We start from the raw sequence: 18,826 nt of genomic DNA, 5'->3' as shown, positions 1-18,826 counted from the left end.
GAAAAAAAAAAAAAAAAAAAAAAAAAAAAAAGGAATCTTTTGGCTTCTGTAACTAAACAGTCTACCGGTAGGGCTGATTTCGGGCAGATCTGGGTGCTCAGTTCGTCTTAGGAATCTGACACTCTCCGTCAGACTTGCTTTGCTTTTCTCTGCTTTCGCTTAATTTTCAGGCAGGTTCTCCCGTTTGTGGTGACAAAATGGCTTTTATAAGCTCCAGTCTTAAGCCCTACAAGTTTGTCAGTGTCAGCATTCACCAGCTCCAATAAAATGCCGGGGCAGGCTCTCATTGGCCCAGCGTGGGTTGCCTTTCCATCCCTGGCCAGTCATAAAGATTAGGAAGCAAACCTGGGTCATAAGCCCACCTTTAAAGCTAGGATATGGAATCAGCCATATCAGAAACGGTCTGGCATAAGAGTAGGGGACAGGTAGCTCCTTAAAGGGAAATTGGGGTGCTCTTGCCAGAAGAGGGAGCAGTTACTACACAGGGAGACAGCAGATGTCCTCTACCGGGGCTGAGTCCCCTGTTGGGCTTATGACCCAAGATTGAAATGCGAATCAGATGAGGCGATGTCAAGAGCATGACGTTGAAATGTAAAGGCCTTCTCACATGTGAAGCATTTGTGTTAGTTTGTCCACCCCGGGTGGTCTAGGGAACCTCTCCTCACCAGCTCCTTGAGGATGAGAACCTGGTATCCCATCACCTTCCCTACCCTTTTGGCCACTGAATCCCACTTTCTTCCCTCCCCGTCTCCATCCCCTTCCTTTTTCTTTCATCTGCTTCTGTTTCCGGTATTGCAGAATGCTCCATTGTTTTTCGTTTTTAATGTCATCCATTGCTAAACTCGATGTATGTAGAGCTACTTAATCCATGAGTGTAACTGTGAACGTTGGTCTTTGATCCAGGGAAGAGGAGAGCAATGCAAAGGGTGGCGTATGGAAGATGAAAGTTCCCAAGGACAGCACGGTAGGTTTGCTCTCATCCTTTTCTAGAAGCTAAGCTCGGGGTTGTTGACAGCTTATGATGAACCTCTTGTGCGTTCTAGACAGTCCGCCTGGTAGACTCAGAATGGGACTGGGGGTGAGAAGTTCTTTTCTGACCTTGGTGGTTTTCTGCCTTACACTGTCACCTTGAAAATACATTGTGAGCCTCTGTAGAAATGGTGTAATAGTGTGACTGTATCACATAGTTCTGAACAGCTACATGCCTATAAACTTTGCAGAAAAGCTGATTAGGGCTGTCATGTCCTCCGCAGCCATGACCGACATGTGGAAGTGGGTCTACGTAGTGAGAAGCAGGATCCCTCCCAGCAAAGGCTCGTCCCTTCCCCACTGGGGCGACAGGCACTTCTGAGAATGACCCTGGCACAGAGGGTGGGGATGTTTGGGAGGCCTTGCCTCTCACCGCCCTTTGGGGTTTCATGCGAGGCTGTGTTCAGTCTCCCTCTGGGGTTGATGAAACCCTGGTTGATGGCACAGCCTGCTCGGGCACTGGTTGGCAGTGGTCAAGCCTCAGAAACCTGGGTTTCCCAGGAGTGGGCTCTAATTCATTGTACTGACTGAAAAGAGCATTCAAATCTATTCTTAAGCCGCCTTTGAAAATGGATGAAAGGTCGCATGCTCCCCAGTCTCACCTTTTCATGGTTTCTTTCATGTGGAGAAGCTCAGAGGATTGAAACATCTCCAGGGACCCGCGGGGTTGACCCTGCATTGTTTCCCGATGAGCACAAACCTAAAAATATGACCCAGTTTGTTTGTTAAAGGTGCAAACCATCGTTAAGATGCGTAGCTACGAGATTTGGCTGCTATTTGGCATATAGAATTTTTAAAACGTCGGGGGAGCAAACAAAAAACCAAGCAAGGCCTGTGAAGCTCTTCCTGCCCCCCTGAAAGGAGAGAAAGTTGTTTTGAATTTCCATAAGGACACGTTTTCCTTGCCATCTTCTTTATTTACTTGCAGTAGACATTGACTTCTGGTAGAAACAGTCATGACGTCAGCGTTGGATGAAAGGTAGCTGAAAGACAAGTTTGTCCCCCCTCCTTGTCAGCTCACTTGACCACATTCAGTCGCAAATAATAACGCTTTCACCTCTGCACAAGTGTCCTCATCCCAAGCAGCTCAGCCCTCTCTTTGTTGCTGACCGGTTGGAGTCCGGTGGGTCAACCTCCTGTGAATTCACAACAGGAGAGGGAACGTCCCCTCCCCCTAACTTCCTCTCAACACTCTCATCTTTGTTCCTAATAGCGTAAGAGACTGCAGGTGAGACAGATAAAAAAACAGAAGGGATGGCTTCTAGGTGGGAGACAGGTAGACCAGACGGAGGGTCTAGGAAAGAGAAAAGAAAACCCTCCTTGAGAGTGAAAAGCCATGATGGTTAACTGCTGTGGTCTTGGTTAAAAATTCAGTGAGGCTGCTTTCAGCTCATTAGAACACGATAATACATACTCTCATTATAGTTAATATATTAGTGGGCGCCTGGTCCAGAGCAAACACGCAGCTATTTATGGAATGGATCTTAAATCTCCAGTGCTGTTGTTGCAATCACAGTACTGAGCCCGTCGAACGCAACATTTGTTGACTAATTTCATGGTCACAACAGCCCTGGGAGGTCGGTCCTATTATTATTCCCTGTTTGCTGAAGGAAACTGATGCTCAGAGAGGCTAGTAAGGCTGCCCAGGGTACAGCTCTAAGCCGGCTGTCAGGAGTCAAACCCGCTTCTGGTGGAGTTCAGGGCCTGTGAACCAAGACAAGGAAGAGATACGGAACCAAGAACTTTTCGAGGAAGAGGAACTGGAAAGAACTTGGAGACCTCCAGTTACCTGTGCGTGGATGCTGGCTGTTGGTTGGACGGCATTAGGGGGTCTTCAGCAGAAGAGGCTCCAGGTTTTCTCATAGGGAAGAGGTGGACTAGAGCGTGCACTGATTCTTCCAGGGAAATGCACGTGTGCACACACGCACACACGCACACACACCACAGTTCAGTCACTTAGCAGAAACAAAATGCCTTCAAGTGCATGGAAATCTGCAAGTCTCTGGTAGTCAGTAAACCAGAAATTTCCTTAAGTGTTCTTCACTTGTGTAACCTTGGAAGTGCCTTATAAACTGCAGGAAAAGCAGGAAAGGGTTTTGAAGAGAAGGATGGTCCTAATAGCATTCACTTATAACCAGCTGATACATTTTGAATCAGTGAGAGGCAAAGAAATTGGAAAAGTGTAGGTCATTTGAGTGCATTTTTCCCACGTTGTTCTCAGCTTCATCAGAGGTGGCACTAGAGATTAGCTTTGTCGCTTCGGACCCCACAGTTTTGTGGACACAGAGTTTGTGACTTGGGATCCCTTGTATCTCTCTGTGCAAAGCGATGTGTAAAACAATACAAACATATGCCACCACGTGGGTGTTTACGCCTGTGACTCAGCGATGTCTGCGGGCTCCAAATACGGGCGTGGAAAGGGCGTGAGAGGTTAAAGAAAATGTGACTTGGGTAGCTCCTGAAGATAATTGTTTAAAAAATGTGTATGTGTTCCTTTTCTTTGGTTTTCTTTTGTTTTGCTTTTTGTTCTTTTCCCACACCAGTCCACAGTTTGGAAAGAGTTGTTGTTAGCGACTATCGGGGAACAGTTCACAGACTGTGCCGTCGCAGGTAATGAGACCCTCAGCTCTGGCCGTCCCCGCTCGCGCGTGCTTGGCTTGTGCTTGTTCCTTGCTGAGCTTTGTTTCTGTGTGTTTGCCTTTTTTACATATTTTGGAGTTGCTTATTTTGTAACTATGAAGTTACTTAGCTTTTTCCCATGTGATCGTGGCGTTTTCATGTTATATGTGTATGTGCATATGTATATTTACATATGTGTATATTACGTGGATATACATATGTGTATATGCCTATATTTTTTTTTGCACTTATAGCTCATCTTCATAGTATCCGTGACCATCTGTCTAAAATAAATAGGCAGAAAAAAAGGAAAACTAATTTTTTTTAATTGAAGTATAATTGACATACAGCCTTATATTTGTTCCAGAAGAAAATGAAATTTGACATTGGGCTCCTATGTCCCACGCACTGGTGGTGGGTTTCCTTCGTCAGTTCCAGTTCTTCCAGAAGAGCCCAGTGCCTTTGTTGTCACCTGAAGTTTGTAGTTAGGTCGGCACAGTCCTTTCTGCCCCTCTCAATTACTCGCCCCTTCCTCCTGTCCCTCTCTTGGTCCCTTCCACTCAGAGTGAGAGATAAAGGGGAGGTGGGGATCAATCACCATTAGTGCCTGTGATCCGACAAATGGGGCTGAATGTAAAGTCTTCAGGACTTTACTTTGAAGACTTTACTTGAAGACTCACTCAGTTTTCAAATACTGAGTGAGTTTCTGAGAGCCCTGTGAATACATTTTTATTTTGCTTTTTTTGTTTGTTTAATTAAAGTATAGCTGATGTACAAAACCCATAAGTTACAGGTACACAACATAAAGTCACAATTTTCAAAGATTATACTCCATCTGTAGTCATTACAAAATATTGACGCTGTTCCCCAAGCTGCGCGGACACATCCCCGTAGCTTATTTTATACCTAATAGTTTGTACCTGTTAATCCCTTACCCCATTTTTATTTTGCTTTGTTTTTGTCGTGAAACCACTGAAAGAGGAAAATTGAATTGCTAGTTTAAAGTTTTGCTTTTTCTTCTTGAGTAGTTCCTTCTGAATGCTTCTGAGGTAACATTTAGAATAACATTTCTCCTGTCGAGCTTTAATTTTTTTTAAACTATTTGGTATTGATTGACTTGCCCTCAGGCGTCTTAACTGGTTCTGCCTTTGGGAACCCTTACAGGCCTAGCCGCTGCCACGCAGGTTTTAGATTTACCTCACTAACAGTTTCAGTCATTCTACTTTTGTTTTCCTTAATTCTCACACCTCTTTTCATTCACTGAAGACAGAACCTGGGTTAAGATGAAATTGTCTTAAAAGTACAGATTCCTGGGCCTCCCTGGTGGCGCAGTGGTTGAGAGCCCGCCTGCCGATGCATGGGGTACGGGTTCGTGCCCCGGTCCAGGAGGATCCCACATGCCGCGGAGCCATGGCCGCTGAGCTTGCGCGTCCGGCAAGGGGAGAGGCCACGACAGTGAGAGGCCCACGTATTGCAAAAAAAAAAAAAAAAAAAAAAAAAGTACAGATTCCTTCCGTTTAAATAGGGGTTAGGTAGCAGCTTTACAATATGTAGTCAAAAATGCATCTTCGGTATAATTATAAACAAATAAATCCCTGGGAGAGGAAGTTTTCTGTATGAATTATTCCTGTTTCCAGAACCAGGCAAAATAGTCTAAGTAATAATAAATAGGCCGGATTGAGCAAAGAAGACCTATTGTTCCGTGGTTGCCTTTGGAACGAGAGCACCATTAAGTATTAACTGTTCGCTCTTAATTAACCCAGCTCCACCACTACAGCAGGTCAGCTCATCTCTCTGGTCCTCACTTCCCCCATCTTCAAACAGTGGCTCCTCCTAGCTCTGACGTCTTGTGCCGCCAGTACCCTAAAATAATCAGCGTTTTTGCTGGTTGATTCTGCTTATGAATATTGCATGTTTGCCGATGGATCTCCTTTTGCATACGGGCTGCAGCCTTTTTACCATGCCCTTTCTGAAAGTGCTGTGCTAGGAGGTTACACGTAGGTACCAAAAGCCAGGAGAGACTGAAATATTGACAGTTCAGCATTTTCAGCACCCGTAAAGCTACAGTACCCTCTGACCAAAAGTGTAGAAATGGGCAAAACAAAAAGACTGGAAAATGCTGCTCTTTTCCCGAAAGGCTGAGCTAGTGTCTTCATGACTATTCTTCAAAGTGGTAAATGCCAAAGCTTCCCTCTTCACTTGATGATTTTTTGTTCACATAGAATTTAACATTGAGCTCTAGCAAATATACTTTGAAGATAAATGAGAAAACAAGAAACATGTACATAAGACACATTTCTTGAGGGGATAATAAGTTTCTGTGGGTAGCCATGATCAGGTACTGTTTGCTCTTTTGGAAATTTTTGTTTAAATGTGACATGTATACAGAAAAGGACACAAACTATTTTGTGTGCACCTTAATAAATATTCTCAAAGTAAACAGATCCCTGTAACTGGCACCCAGATCAAGGAACAGAATGTTACTGGCCTCCAGAATCTCTCCACACCCTCCCTTCCCCCAGAGGTGGCCACAAGCCCAACTTCTGACACCTTCGACTGATTTTGTCTGCTTTCAAACACTTCTATACGTGGAAGTATTTAGTGTCATGTCATACACATTTAGCCAGAGTCAAATTTATTTACAAAGGAAAGAAGGGAGAGAGGGAAAAAGGGAATGAAGGAGAGAAGGGAAGGACGGAGGAAAGAAAGGAATTATTTTACCGAAGATGAACTCCTTTAGTAATTGGACAGGTCCTCATTTAAATTGTATCTAAATGCTGGAACGTTTCAACCTTCGGAAGACACACGGGAAAACTGATAGCAGAAGTATCGAGATGTACAGATATATAGTAAATAAGGAAAATTAGGCAAAACATATTAACTAAAGCAAAATTTCCTAACTTTGATAATGCATATCTTTCACATTTCACTCGTTGATGCTGAGTGTGCGAGGGCAGAGGGGTGACCCCACTTCAGTAATATGCTGCAAACATGTGTACCAGGAGTCAAGTCTTTACTCCTGTCATTTTGCTGCAAATTACTGTACACAAAGTGGCTCCATAGGACAGTACACAATCCTACTTATCCAGCCACCATTCTCGAATGCCTACAGAGCAGCCCCAAATCCAGAATTTAGTTAAAAAAAAAAAAAAAAAGACCTACATTAATCAAAGTAGATAAATGCTTTCCTGCCCATTTGCCGAAGTGCTCTAAGGACATGGCCACACTTAGAAGATACTTACTTTATACACCGGGCTAACAGATGGTCATTGATTCTCTAGCCTACAGTTAAAATGCCCAAACCAGAAGGGGGATGGCTAGGGAGCAACAGGCAAGAACAGAGGGATGATTAATAGGAAAGGAGCAGACAAGCCAAACCACAGAAAGCAGAATGAGCGACTCGGAACACGCAGCCTGGGTCCAGTTCGTGTTGGGGCCTGGAGCACTAACCACCCCGAGATCTCTGAATGGTTGGCGGGAAGTCGGCAGAAATACTTGCTGTTCTTAACAAAGACAGCCAAGCATCGAGGAAAAGTTCATGTGAGTTCAGTTGGCTTTCGGAGGGCCGATCATTATGCAACTTGAAAAAGTCTCATCAAAACAGAGTAAGAAATAGTCCAAAGTTTCGGTAACATGTTAAGAAGGGTAAGTCCCTTGTCTGGAAAATTTGTTTGGCCGGGACACTCTGTTTACCTAAGTCGCCGGATAAGTGTGATGTGACTGCTACAGCTTTTGCCCACTAACTTGCTTTTTGCCCAACGATTCCCCTTAGAAACAATATTTATCACGGGTTCTCTCGTGCCACCTTGTCTTGATCATCTTCTCTACCACTTACAGATAAAATGATAAGTGCTAAAAAACCGGCTCCAGCGGACTTGAAATTATCACTCATTTCTTTCTTCCCCCTTCCTTCCGCTCAGATGACGAAGTAATAGGAGTTAGTGTCAGTGTCCGGGACCGGGAAGACGTCGTCCAAGTCTGGAATGTAAATGCCGCTGTAGTGGGGGAAGCCACCGTTTTAGAAAAGATCTATGAACTCCTGCCCCACATATCTTTTAAAGCCGTATTTTATAAACGTAAGTGCTTCATTTCCAGTTACTACTTTCTAGCTTATTCTATCATACTTTTAAAGACAGAAACCGTGTTGCCAATGAGGTGCAGGGAGAATCGCTTGAAATTCTATAATCCAATTAATAATTCAATAAAATACATTTTAAGGGTGTTTCAAAAAAAACTTTAGCCTCAGAAGTTAAAGTGAGATTTCAGTTGTCGCCTAAACACACGGATCAGAAAAGGAGATACTTACTGTTTTTGTTATTTCAAAAATTCAAACCTGATCTCAAACTTGGCATTCTCAGAAAAAATTACCTTCTATTCGAAGCAACAATAACAAAAAAAGTTATTATATGAGCTGGCAGGCAGATTTTCAATCATCCCTTCATAAACAGGGATTTATAATGTATAACATCTGTATCTGTGGAGGAACTCGTCCTGCGCACAGGCAAGATTGAATGTTCTACTGAAATGCTAATACGTCCTCATTACGGATGACTGTGACACAGAAGAGAATGCATGCATAGTGGTGAAATGTTAACAGTATGAATAGGTGTGTGGACCCATTGTTTCCATCATGATTCATGTTCATTGCTTTTGTGTGCTCTTTTGAAAAAGTCATCTTTTTCATAATGAAAACAGCTTAGTGCTATTAAACCAATGTTTGGTAGATCGAACTGCGGGTTACAGTTTTAACAGTGAGTTAGAGCAAAGGATTGACAGCCCTACACGTATATGATGAATTTCCTATTCCCCAAACTATTCCAAGAGTCAGTAACCCAATTTTTTTAAACCACGGTATTTCATTGAATCTAAGATGCTCTTGATGATAAGTATTATTTTAGTGTCACTAAGAAAGAAAAATACAAGGCTCCTAATTAAACTATGGCACATTCTTGACCCCGGGGGTCTTCATATGTGCAGTGGGGAGGCGGGGTGGGGAGTGCATCTTAGTATTAGTGAAATAGACTCTGTTACCGTTTCACTTTTCCCAACCCCTTGTCAAAAAGGAGAAGAAAAAAGTCAAATTTTGCTTTGTGATTGTCTTACTATGATAATGAAGACTAGGCCTCCCTCTAAGCAATCATATAATCACAGGCCCAGGGATTTAGATTTTGAGCAGTGGGACAGATCTGCTGCTGCAGATATTCAGGAGATGCTTAGCCTCTGAGTTTTAAATGAAAGTTTAAATAAAAGAGACAGAGGATGGCACTGCAGAAGGCGCTTATTGATTGTGCCGTGTGGAAGTCGCACATTTGTAGATGCAGCTTTCCCTCCATAGGGAACATTAATTGTATTTTCAGCCCAGATATTCATTGAAAGTTCACCGAGGGTCCTTTTTTTTTGGTACTCCACGAGACTCACTCCAGCAGAAACTCTCCAAAAGGAAGTATGTTTCGCCGCCATTTACGAACGGGGCGAACACGTTCTTTACCTCCTTAGAACCTTCTCCGCATTCGACTGCAAGGAGTAGAGAAGCGATTTGGAATGGTGAAGTCAGGCAGTCTGGATTTTTGTCCCACTTCAACACCGTGACCTCGAGCAAGTCGCGGTTTCTCCTCCTTTCACTTTCCCATCTTACTATTGAGAAGGTTGGTCTTAAATGATCTCCAAGGTCCCTTCTGCTTCAAAATTCTAACACGTAGGGTAGCAGCAGGCTCAACACATGATACGAGTGTTTAGGCCACAGAGGTAATCGGGCCACTGAGCGGTTAGGCTAGTTTTCAGGCCAGTGGCAATAATGAGGTAAGACTAAGCAAGGATGAGTCAATCACTTCATTGTTCTGATGGCTGGGGTTGGGGGAGGGCGGGGGGGAGAAAAAAGCCAGGCAGAGGAGGGGACGTTGCAGCTCCCCAGATCAGGCGCCCTTTAGGGCGTCTACATTTATGTGGAGGCCATAGTGACGTCCGTGAGTTAGGCAGAACTGGCTGTGGGTCTTAGTAGAAATGCATATTTTAAGGGCATAAATTGACATTTAAAAATTCGAAGATTATTCAAATAAAAATTGGAATGGGAAAAAACAAGCAATTGTCTTTATTTTATATAAAGCAGGCAGTCCTTTACTCAGTAGGGTTATACACCATGTGCTGCAGAATGGATTTGGAAAAATGAGGTTTTGGGCAGAAATGTTACTCACAGCTTGATAAAGAGCAGGCAGGGTGTTAGGTAGGTACGTAAAGAACAGGTAGGGTGTTAGGTAGGTAGGTAAAGAAAGAACACGTAGGGTGGTAGGGTGAACTAGGTCAGAAATGGCCAACTCCATGCTTTTCCTCAGTCTTGTTACAGGAGCCACGTGACAGGGGAGATTTTCCCGCATAGAAAGAGCCCTAATGAATTTGGGCAGGGCCTCCAGTCGGGTGGCTGAGGGTCAGGCTGTTGATAAGTTATCTGTGTGTTAGATACAGTTTGGTTACTTGACTGAGAAACTTAAATGAATGGAGACCCCCTCCCCCCCGCCAAATTCTGTTGGGCTCTTCGGAGCAGCTGAATGACAAATGTCTTCTGATGTGAGAATTGTTTAGAGCAGAGTTTGGCAAGCTACACTGTCAAGCCAAATCTGCCCCCTTCCCACCTGTTTTTGTATGGGCTGCAGCTAAGAATGGCTTTCACATTTTTCAATGGTTGGAAAAAGATCAAAAGAAGAACTACGTTTTGTAACATATGAACATTGTATGAAATCCAAATTTCAGTATTTATATATAAAGCATATTGGTACCTAGCAATGCCTGTTTGGGTATATATCATCTGTGGCTGCTTTAACGTTACAAGGGTAGGGTTAATAGTTGAGACAGAGACCCTGTGACCCACAGAGCCTAAGATGTTTATCCTCTGCCCCTTTCCAGAAGAAAGTTTGCTGACTCCTGGCTTTGACCTTTTCTATATTCCCTCTCAACCAAGGCTAACCCAAGGCCCACAGACCTTTTCCCTGTTCCCCAGAACTCTCCCGATTCTGAATGTTCTGTTCCCATCTCCATGACCCATCAGGATTGCACTGTCTTAACTATGACTGCCCCAAACTGTCCCTCCCACTGAGAAGTAATAAAAATCCGTGGACAGTTCCTATCTCTTGATTTATCATCTGGGGTCCAGCATCGCTAAGAGGTCTGTGCCCGCCCCCCACCTGACCCAGTAGCAATGCTATATACTTCATTGAAGAGCAGGCCACATTTTGTTTGATGTCTGTCCTAAAAATCTTTCTTAAAAAGAAAAAAAAAAAAAAAACCCATAAAAAGTGAAATATTTATAAAGTTCTACACGTGAGAAATGTTCAGTTAAGTCAGCTTGGATTCCTGGCCACCCTTGGGAATTGGGCCAACCTGCGGTAACCCCGGGAGCTGCAAAGTGTGCTTCTCTCAATGTTGCATCCAAGTGAAGAGCAGGTTTGGGTGAATAACCATGATGATCCTAAAGGGCAAACGGTCCTGTTCCCCGCCTCACCCCTACCACACACTAGTCTGAAGAATTTAGTCCATCTTAAAAACACAGGCTTAGGAGGGGCTTAGGAGGTGAGATGGGCCAGCCCATGTCTGCCTTCCTAGGACATCCTTCCTAGGGGGGGAGGGGGGATGGACAAAGCATAGGGGATCCTGAGTGGCCTTTGGCTTTTTCAGCCCCAAGTCAGTAACTTTTCCATTTGAGAGAAGAGGATCTGCCCTTGCTTCATGATGATGGTTTAACCAAGTCCAGGAAGTGGATTTTCAAACTGGGCCTTTTGCCTTGGAGGAAATATTTTATATTTCACAGGTCTCCCAATTCCCACCTCCACTTTATAAAAATTTAAGTCTTTGGAAAATATTTTTCATAGCATCATTTTTTTATTCTGAAGTTCCTAATTTTAATTAGTCATTTTGCAAGCCAGACAGTAGGGCTGGAAAAAAAGAAGAAAGGAACAACAGCAACAAAAAACCATGACTGGGAAAAATAAAAGACCCATCATCCATTTAATGAAACTTCATTTCCCACAGAGGGTGTTTAAAGGTAGGGGAGGACCTAAGAGAATTGCTATCCTCCTGGTGGTGTTCTCAGTTTTGTTTTACTTTTGTTTTGTTTTATTTTTGAAGATAAGCTTGTGAATGACCCTGTCTTGGTTCTGTGGGGCCCCTCCCCAGCACTGCATTCTGCGGGGCGCATTTCCCTCCAGAATTTGCTGGCAGCCCAGCGTATCCTCTTCATCAGCTTGTTGGGAATTACTCATCCTCTCCGGCACAGCAAGAAGGAACAGGCAGCATGCCCATTGCTTGTTTATTCCTTGTTTTAATTTTCATTATTACGTTTCTCAGGAAATGCACGCCTTAGCTAACAGTTACTGGCCCACAAAGGTATTTGAGTTCTTGCCAACATTTGGGGAAACTGAATGAGATGCCTTAGAGGAGGGTTGCCCCATCCTTTGCTTAAAGTTTTCTTTCCTTTTTTTCTTTTTTGTTTTTTTCTGTCCTTTAGCCCATGAAGAGCATCATGCTTTTGAAGGTGGACGTGGAAAACACTAATTGCACTCTGTAAAGAATTCTTTGTCCTTTGCTGATTGGTTTTGGAAACGGTCTTAACAGGAGGGAGAGTGAAGAGAAGACTTGCCGAAGCCCGATGCTGGTCCATTTAGAGTGGGTGTCTGCCCTTGCAGATTGAGCAATTAGGATTCAAAGTGGCAGGTGGGGTGGAGGGAGATTGTGTGGGTTTTTTCCGTCACATTTCTTGCTTTTTTTTTTTTTTTTTGCTTTCTGAATTCTCTGTTCTTTTCACTCCAGCTTTTTTTTTTTCTTTTTGCCCTTTTAAACTCCTCATTCAGTCTAATTATTGTTTTCTATACTCCCCTTTCGTTGAGGCACAAGAAATTGGTTTCCCTTTAAGTAGCTCTGCTGTACCTAGTTAATGAGAATATGTATAATCGTGACAATACTGCTTTTGAAAACCACACTGTCCTCGGAGGAATACTAGCTGGGTGAAACCTGTCTTTTGATTATTTGTTGTGACACATTCCTATATACTGTGCACTGGGCATTGTTTTTTCTGTCCCAGGGAAAAGAAAAACCTTACTTAATCTGATTTTTCACTGAGAGCACACACATCTTTTATTTTTCCTTTTTAAGAATTTTTTTTTTTCCGAGATGAAAGGAAAGTAATAGTTGGGTTGCCAAACATGAAAACTATAATCACAGTTGAGTATCAGGATATAAATCAAACTGTAGATCTTTGGACCCTCTGGAAATATTTTCCAACCAGAATTTCAATTTGGCCTTTTCAAAGGGAGGCGCTTGGAGTGGTAGCAAGGGGTCTGTCTCAATAGGAAACCTTATAATTTCTGATCTAAAGAGAAGGTGATATTTTAATTGTTTGAATTAAGCTGCTTCTAAATTTTGGGTGTGTGTACCCACTTAGGGCTTTCCAAGTCAATTCATACACATTTTGTTAAATGATCCCCTTTTACTGTTCATATTGTGTGTCGTTTCCAATAATCAGTCATTCTCCGGTCTGGGCGGCTTTCCCCTGCCCTTTTCATGTGGGAGCAGAAGTTAAATCTCATTTCCAGGGTGAATGTGAACATTCACAAAGTTGAACTCTGAATGCATTCTGTTCACATTAATTTTTAGAATTGTTGAGATACATCGTATTGTGTTACCAAATAAATACCGGTTTTAGTAGAAGGAAATGACCACCCTCTGGAACACTCAGAATGTTCTGATTTCCCTCCCTCGACTCTGCCAAGCCTCCTGCTGCGTCTACCTGAAAAAGGCAGGGCCATTTGGAGACGCTTCCTCCTGCTAGCTTTTTTTTCTGGACTCAGGGGAGCTAAGGCATGCTTATACATTTCACAAAAGGGCGGTGCATCCGAACTTCATTGCACCCAGGATTTTTAATTCCTCTTGCAGTACTGACCAGCAGAGAGAGGTGGGTCTACTTCCAGCCCGCAGCCTGTGTTTGTAAATAAAATCCTCCATTCAAACATTTTAAAGGATTTGAAAACAATACCTTTTTACAAAAGTCGTGCCCTTCACTTGCATCACTAACCACATCAACCATAATAACAATGATCATGGCTTTTCTTTTTTTTTTTAATGCTTTGTTTCTAAACTTGAGTTTCTCCAGTGATTTCAAAATGAGGTAATAAGGATATCAGACCCATTTTTCAAAAGCCTGGCACTTCTATTTTGTTAAACCTTGTACTAACATCCAACTTGTTTTTAAATTATTGATCAAGGATTTTTAAAAAAATATTCTGGGCCTGAATTTAAATTCTTTTTTATAATATAAGTATTTTTCTGATAGAGTAGAAAAAAGGATATAATTGACTTATCTTCATTATAATTGTCATATATATTTCCATAAGTAAATGGATGTTGAAGTGTTTTTATTTTTGAACTTCATTTAAAGCATTGTGATGACATGTTCAACTTTTGCATGTATGTAGCTTTTGAAGTAAAAAAATAAAAGGAATAGGAATGTTAGGCTCCCATTAATGTTTTCTAGTTTCTATTGTTTATGATCACGAAACATGGCTTAACACACAAAGTAGGTCTTTTTGTCCCAGAGAACTTGCGCCACTCTTTCTGACCCTGTGGAAGATACCAACTGTGAGAAGGGTTTAATTTGCCCAAGTTAAAGACCTATCATCTAAATTACCCTAAGAGAGGATTTTGTCAGATTTTGCTTTGGAAATTGTTTTAATTGACTATTTAGTTCTTAAGAGACAGTGTATGAACTAAGCTGATGTAATCAGTTTAAAAACCTCTCATTACCTTTTTGGATGAAAGAAGCTAATACTCTCTGGAGATACAAGGAAATGTTTTGTGGGGCACGTGACTTTAGTGTTAGGGTGGCGTCCCCCCCTCGGCCATTGCTGGGGAAAGGGGGTTACTTGCAGTAGAATCCGGGTGTCTTTCAGCGAAGTCTTTGCAGGTGTAGCCTGGACTCTCTGCATAGAGCCGTCCAGAAGCCAGAGAGCTTGCTCTCTGGTCTTTGTCATTCCTATTAAATAAGGACAGATGGTACTCATTGAAAGTAACTTGTCTGTATTTCGGTTCTCTTTTGTAAGCGCTTTCTGAATGCCAACTCACTCCGTTTTAATATTCCTCCCACCCACAGTGTTTCTGCATTTCTGAAGTGAGGGTGTAGTTTACAGAGGACACGTCCATTTAATATAACGTGCCTGTTAAATTGAGGGATACAGTTGATGGAGAAAAAACATGGAAAGGAAAACACGATTCTGGTAAACCTTGACCCAACCTTCTCCGGTCTCTTGAATTTAGCCGATGTCTACATCATACATGGAGTCACAAGACTTTGTGCTTGAAAGAAATTTTGAACATAATTGGGCCCACTAGGCCTAGTGTGTAATCTACCCACAGAGAGATTGTCCCTTGTGAAAGGACAGGGGACTAGCCAGCGTGATAAGAGCTGGGCATTGAAGTCTGCAGGCTACACCGTAGTCCAGGCTTCCTTAAACAGGGAACACTCAAAGTCTGTCTCCCTCACGCCAAAACATGTCACCCCGATCACGCACTGAACATCTGATCCGATCTGGCCATTGATACCCCGATACATAATCAGCTGCCCTTGTTATAAGCAGCTCTCATTCTCTGCCTGTCACACTCAGTGACCGAAGCAGTGTCACAGTGTGGTGTTACAAAATAACCTTATTATTCCAGGAGGTGGGCATTTTGCTACACGATGCCCAACTCTGAGAGGATCCCAACTTCTGTATTTACACAAAGCTGACAACATTTGGAGCGATCACATGGTGGCGCTGCTTTCCCGCCAGCGGTTCTGCCTCAGCAGCATCATGTACCCAGCTCTGTTTGTATAATCATTTTAGGATTCCACTGCCTGTTGCTCTTGTGGTTTTATAAAAATTTGATGAGGTACTGCCAGTAGAAGTTTAGCTCTCCTACACCTAATAAAAATGTGTCAAAGATAGAGCACTACGGATGTGCTTTAAAAAAAGAATCTCAAATCTTAGGCTCTCATTGAGCCTATAAGCAGTCAGGAAGAGAAGGAATGAAATAAACTAACGTATAGGAAATACCAGAAATATTTCATCCAAGTGGGCAAATCTCGTGCCCAAAGGGAGCAGTAAAGTTAGAGTTTGATTCTTTTCTCTTTTTACATATGAAACTCCCCTTTAAAAATGTTTAAGTCTGCTGTTCACCTTTCCTAGATTGATGTTTCTGTCACGTTTCGCTGGTTACAGATGAAAGTAGAGGACTGCCTGTAGACAGTGTATTTCTTAAAAGGGGATATTCAGACCGATGACAAGTTACTTAAGAGTTTGGTGACTCAGCGTGGCCAATGCCTGGAGAACTCACTGCTGCAACAGCAGAGAGGGGTCAGAAGGTGAGGAGGAGCCAGGAATGGAAGTGCAGTGAAAGCCCCCTGGGGTCTCTCCTATGCAGCAGTTAGAGTGGGCTCTTCCCCTCCATCTCCCATGAGGACAAAAGCCCAAATAGATGCCTCACACGTCTGATGATACTGTTCTGTTTTCGTTTTCTGCTTTTACATACGCATTGAAATCTAACAGCACTTATTATTTAGGTTAGAACCCATTCAGGCTCCGAGTCACTGTCTTATAGATCTGGCTGATAACAACTCTACTCGTAAAACTCACAGACTCTTAGAATTTTAGAGTGGAAGGGACCTTTGAGATCATCTACCAGGGCTTCTCATCCCTTAGCACGCAGAAGAATTTACTGGGGTGCTTCCTTTCTCGACCCCGAACCTAGAGTTTCTGATTCAGATACCTGCCTTTTTTAGCAAGCGCCCCAGGGGTTCTAATGTGGATGGTCCTCAGACCCCCACTTTGCAAACCCCTGATTATATCCAACCCCCTGATGTTTCAAATGGGGAGAGCCTCACAGCCACCACCACCCACCCCCCGCAAGCTCTCTCAGGTGACCTGATTTGCGTGTATAATACCAACAACCTTCTGAAGACTGGAGAAAGCCATTATGACTTAGGCTTGAGAAGGTGATGTTCGTAAATAAGAACTTGATGGCTAGGACCACAAGCAGTAATAGGTAGCCCACCTCCGGAAGTCCATAATATAAAACCTTTAATACAGAATGGTGGCTTTTCTCTTTTCTAGATACCATTTCAGCCTGTTAAGAGAAAAGAAATTAATGTTCAGAAAAAGTAGGTACCCCATATGTGCAGTAACTCCTTTTCCATAATGCCTTATGGCATCTGGGGTTCAGCATCATTGAACGAGATTAAATGAACGCTACAGAGCTATAAAATTGCATGTAAAATAACTCAGAAGTGTTCAAATGACTATCAGAGTAGTCTGGGAATGAATTTCCACTCAAATTAATTGTCACTCCTAGATGTGGCTTAGCAAAGCTGTTACTAAATTGGAAGGATCCTTTGATACATGGAAGTATCCAAAAAACTCAGAGTATTCCCTAAACCACGTGAATGATAAGCAAAATTCATTGTGAAGTCAGTATTATTCTGTTCATCGTTGCTACTAAAATTGAGAGTCCCATTGTATATGTGTGTGTTGAATGTACCTTACTAGAATATCCAATACAACAGCCTTTTGGATATTCTATGCTCTTGTGTCCTTCGGAAATCACAAGGTTGAAGAAATCTGTCTTAAATGGCTTTGTTTTGGTTGCTGCCTGAGAAAAGTGATCAACTCACTGAACGAAACGCACGATCTCTTTATGACAGTTTCAACTTATGTTGAAGTCAGAGAATTTTTCTGAAACTTCTATTTGGGAACAAGTGTTTGAGATTTATGAACCTGGCAACTTTGCATGAGAGAAACAAACGAAGTAAGTATTAGCATTTCTGAGTTCTCTATAGAACTTTTTTTTTTTTTTTTTTTTTTTACAAACGAAGCGACTTTCGATGAAGGTTTAGGAGGTGAAAATTTTAATTTTAGCAGTTTACATCAATGATGAATGGGGAATATTAAAGGACTTGGAGGATTTTAATTAAGTTACAGTGTTTCTGTTTTCAAATAGAGCTATTAGCTTCGTGAGTATACATTGAATCACCCCCCACCCCCGCAAAGAAAAATTTCTCAGCCCTTAATCAGGTAATATGGCTGACAGCCATTGTATGGTTTTTCAAAAAGTTTTAACTATCTTCTCAGTAATTGGGTAATAACAAGTCACCATCCCTTTGATGTCCCCCCGCCGAGATTTCAGTTTCATTGAGATAGTTACACAAAAGGATTTCTGAACTTAAACTAGTGGGCACACTTTACCTTGGCACCTCCAGTACCCTTTGTCCCAAATTTAAAATCCTATCACTTGCATTCAAAATTATTCATTCTTCTGAACTGTGTTACCTGTGTAACTTGAAGCAGGTTTATTTGCCTGATGTTTTGGATCTGCCTGTGCCGCCTCCTCCCCGTGGTATACCATCTGTGCCCTGTGCATTTGGGGCCCTTTCACATATGGCTACAAGCTGGTGTAATGCCCTTCCTTTTGATCTGGCTTCATCTAGTGATTTGCTCAGTATTTTTAAGGTCAGACTGAAAAGTTTTCTGTTCCAGTTATTTTTGATTTTATATTGTGCGTTGTGTTTGATGTTCAGATACATGTGAAAGTTGCTTCTCTAAGTCAGTAATTTTTATTCCAGCCTTTGGCAGCCATCAGGTAAGACTAGACTGTACTTTTCTTACTTGAAAAAACATAGTGATTTATGTGCTTAGTGCACATGTTTGGACTTTTCATGCAAAGGTTCTTGCCGTTTTCTAATTTGGGACTATATTGCTGTGAATTGGTGCTCCTTCCTTTTCTTAAGTTAGAACTTCGTGGGGTTTGTTTAAGTGTTCATTAATCTGTAGAGCTTTATGTGGAGATCTTTCCTAATCTGTTGCCATGGATTCTCACGCTGTAAGCGGGTTCTATAGTATAGAAATGTCGTTCTACTCCCTCAGGTTTAGAATTTCATGCAATGTTATAAACCACACTGCTTCATGTTAATAAGGTTCCAGGTGTATGTGTGGTGATTGTCAAACCCTGTTTATTCCGGCACCTACTGAAACTTTCTGTCCACCTGTTTGGATGCGTGTGAAGCTCCTAGCATGGTGTCTGGCACCGAGTAGGTTGCCATGCGTCCTCCGGCAGGAAGCAGCTATTCCTGTTTCTTCTGCTCCCTTCTTTTTTTTTTTTTTTTTTTTTT

The 18,826-nt window shown here is 42.4% G+C and overlaps 1 protein-coding gene across 3 annotated transcripts in view; it reads left to right on the top strand.

Moving 5' to 3' along the window:
* The window catches only part of EIF4E3 (eukaryotic translation initiation factor 4E family member 3), a 65,761-nt gene extending 51,097 nt beyond the window's left edge, over positions 1 to 14,664 (top strand). The window contains exons 5-8 of one of the 3 annotated variants that reach the window (XM_007447662.1): positions 904 to 964; positions 3,573 to 3,639; positions 7,569 to 7,724; positions 12,143 to 14,664. In XM_007447662.1, the coding sequence (XP_007447724.1) occupies positions 904 to 964; positions 3,573 to 3,639; positions 7,569 to 7,724; positions 12,143 to 12,189 (331 nt within the window). In that variant the 3' untranslated portion in view covers positions 12,190 to 14,664. The remainder of the gene's footprint in view (positions 1 to 903; positions 965 to 3,572; positions 3,640 to 7,568; positions 7,725 to 12,142) is intronic. The other 2 variants (XM_007447661.1, XM_007447663.1) reach the window with 2 other exon arrangements.
* The last annotated feature ends 4,162 nt before the right edge of the window (positions 14,665 to 18,826 follow it).

The sequence above is a fragment of the Lipotes vexillifer genome, unplaced genomic scaffold (assembly GCF_000442215.2).
Source record: "Lipotes vexillifer unplaced genomic scaffold, Lipotes_vexillifer_v1.1 scaffold1008, whole genome shotgun sequence".
Lineage (NCBI taxonomy): Eukaryota > Metazoa > Chordata > Mammalia > Artiodactyla > Lipotidae > Lipotes > Lipotes vexillifer.
This window is presented reverse-complemented; position numbering and strand designations above follow the sequence as displayed.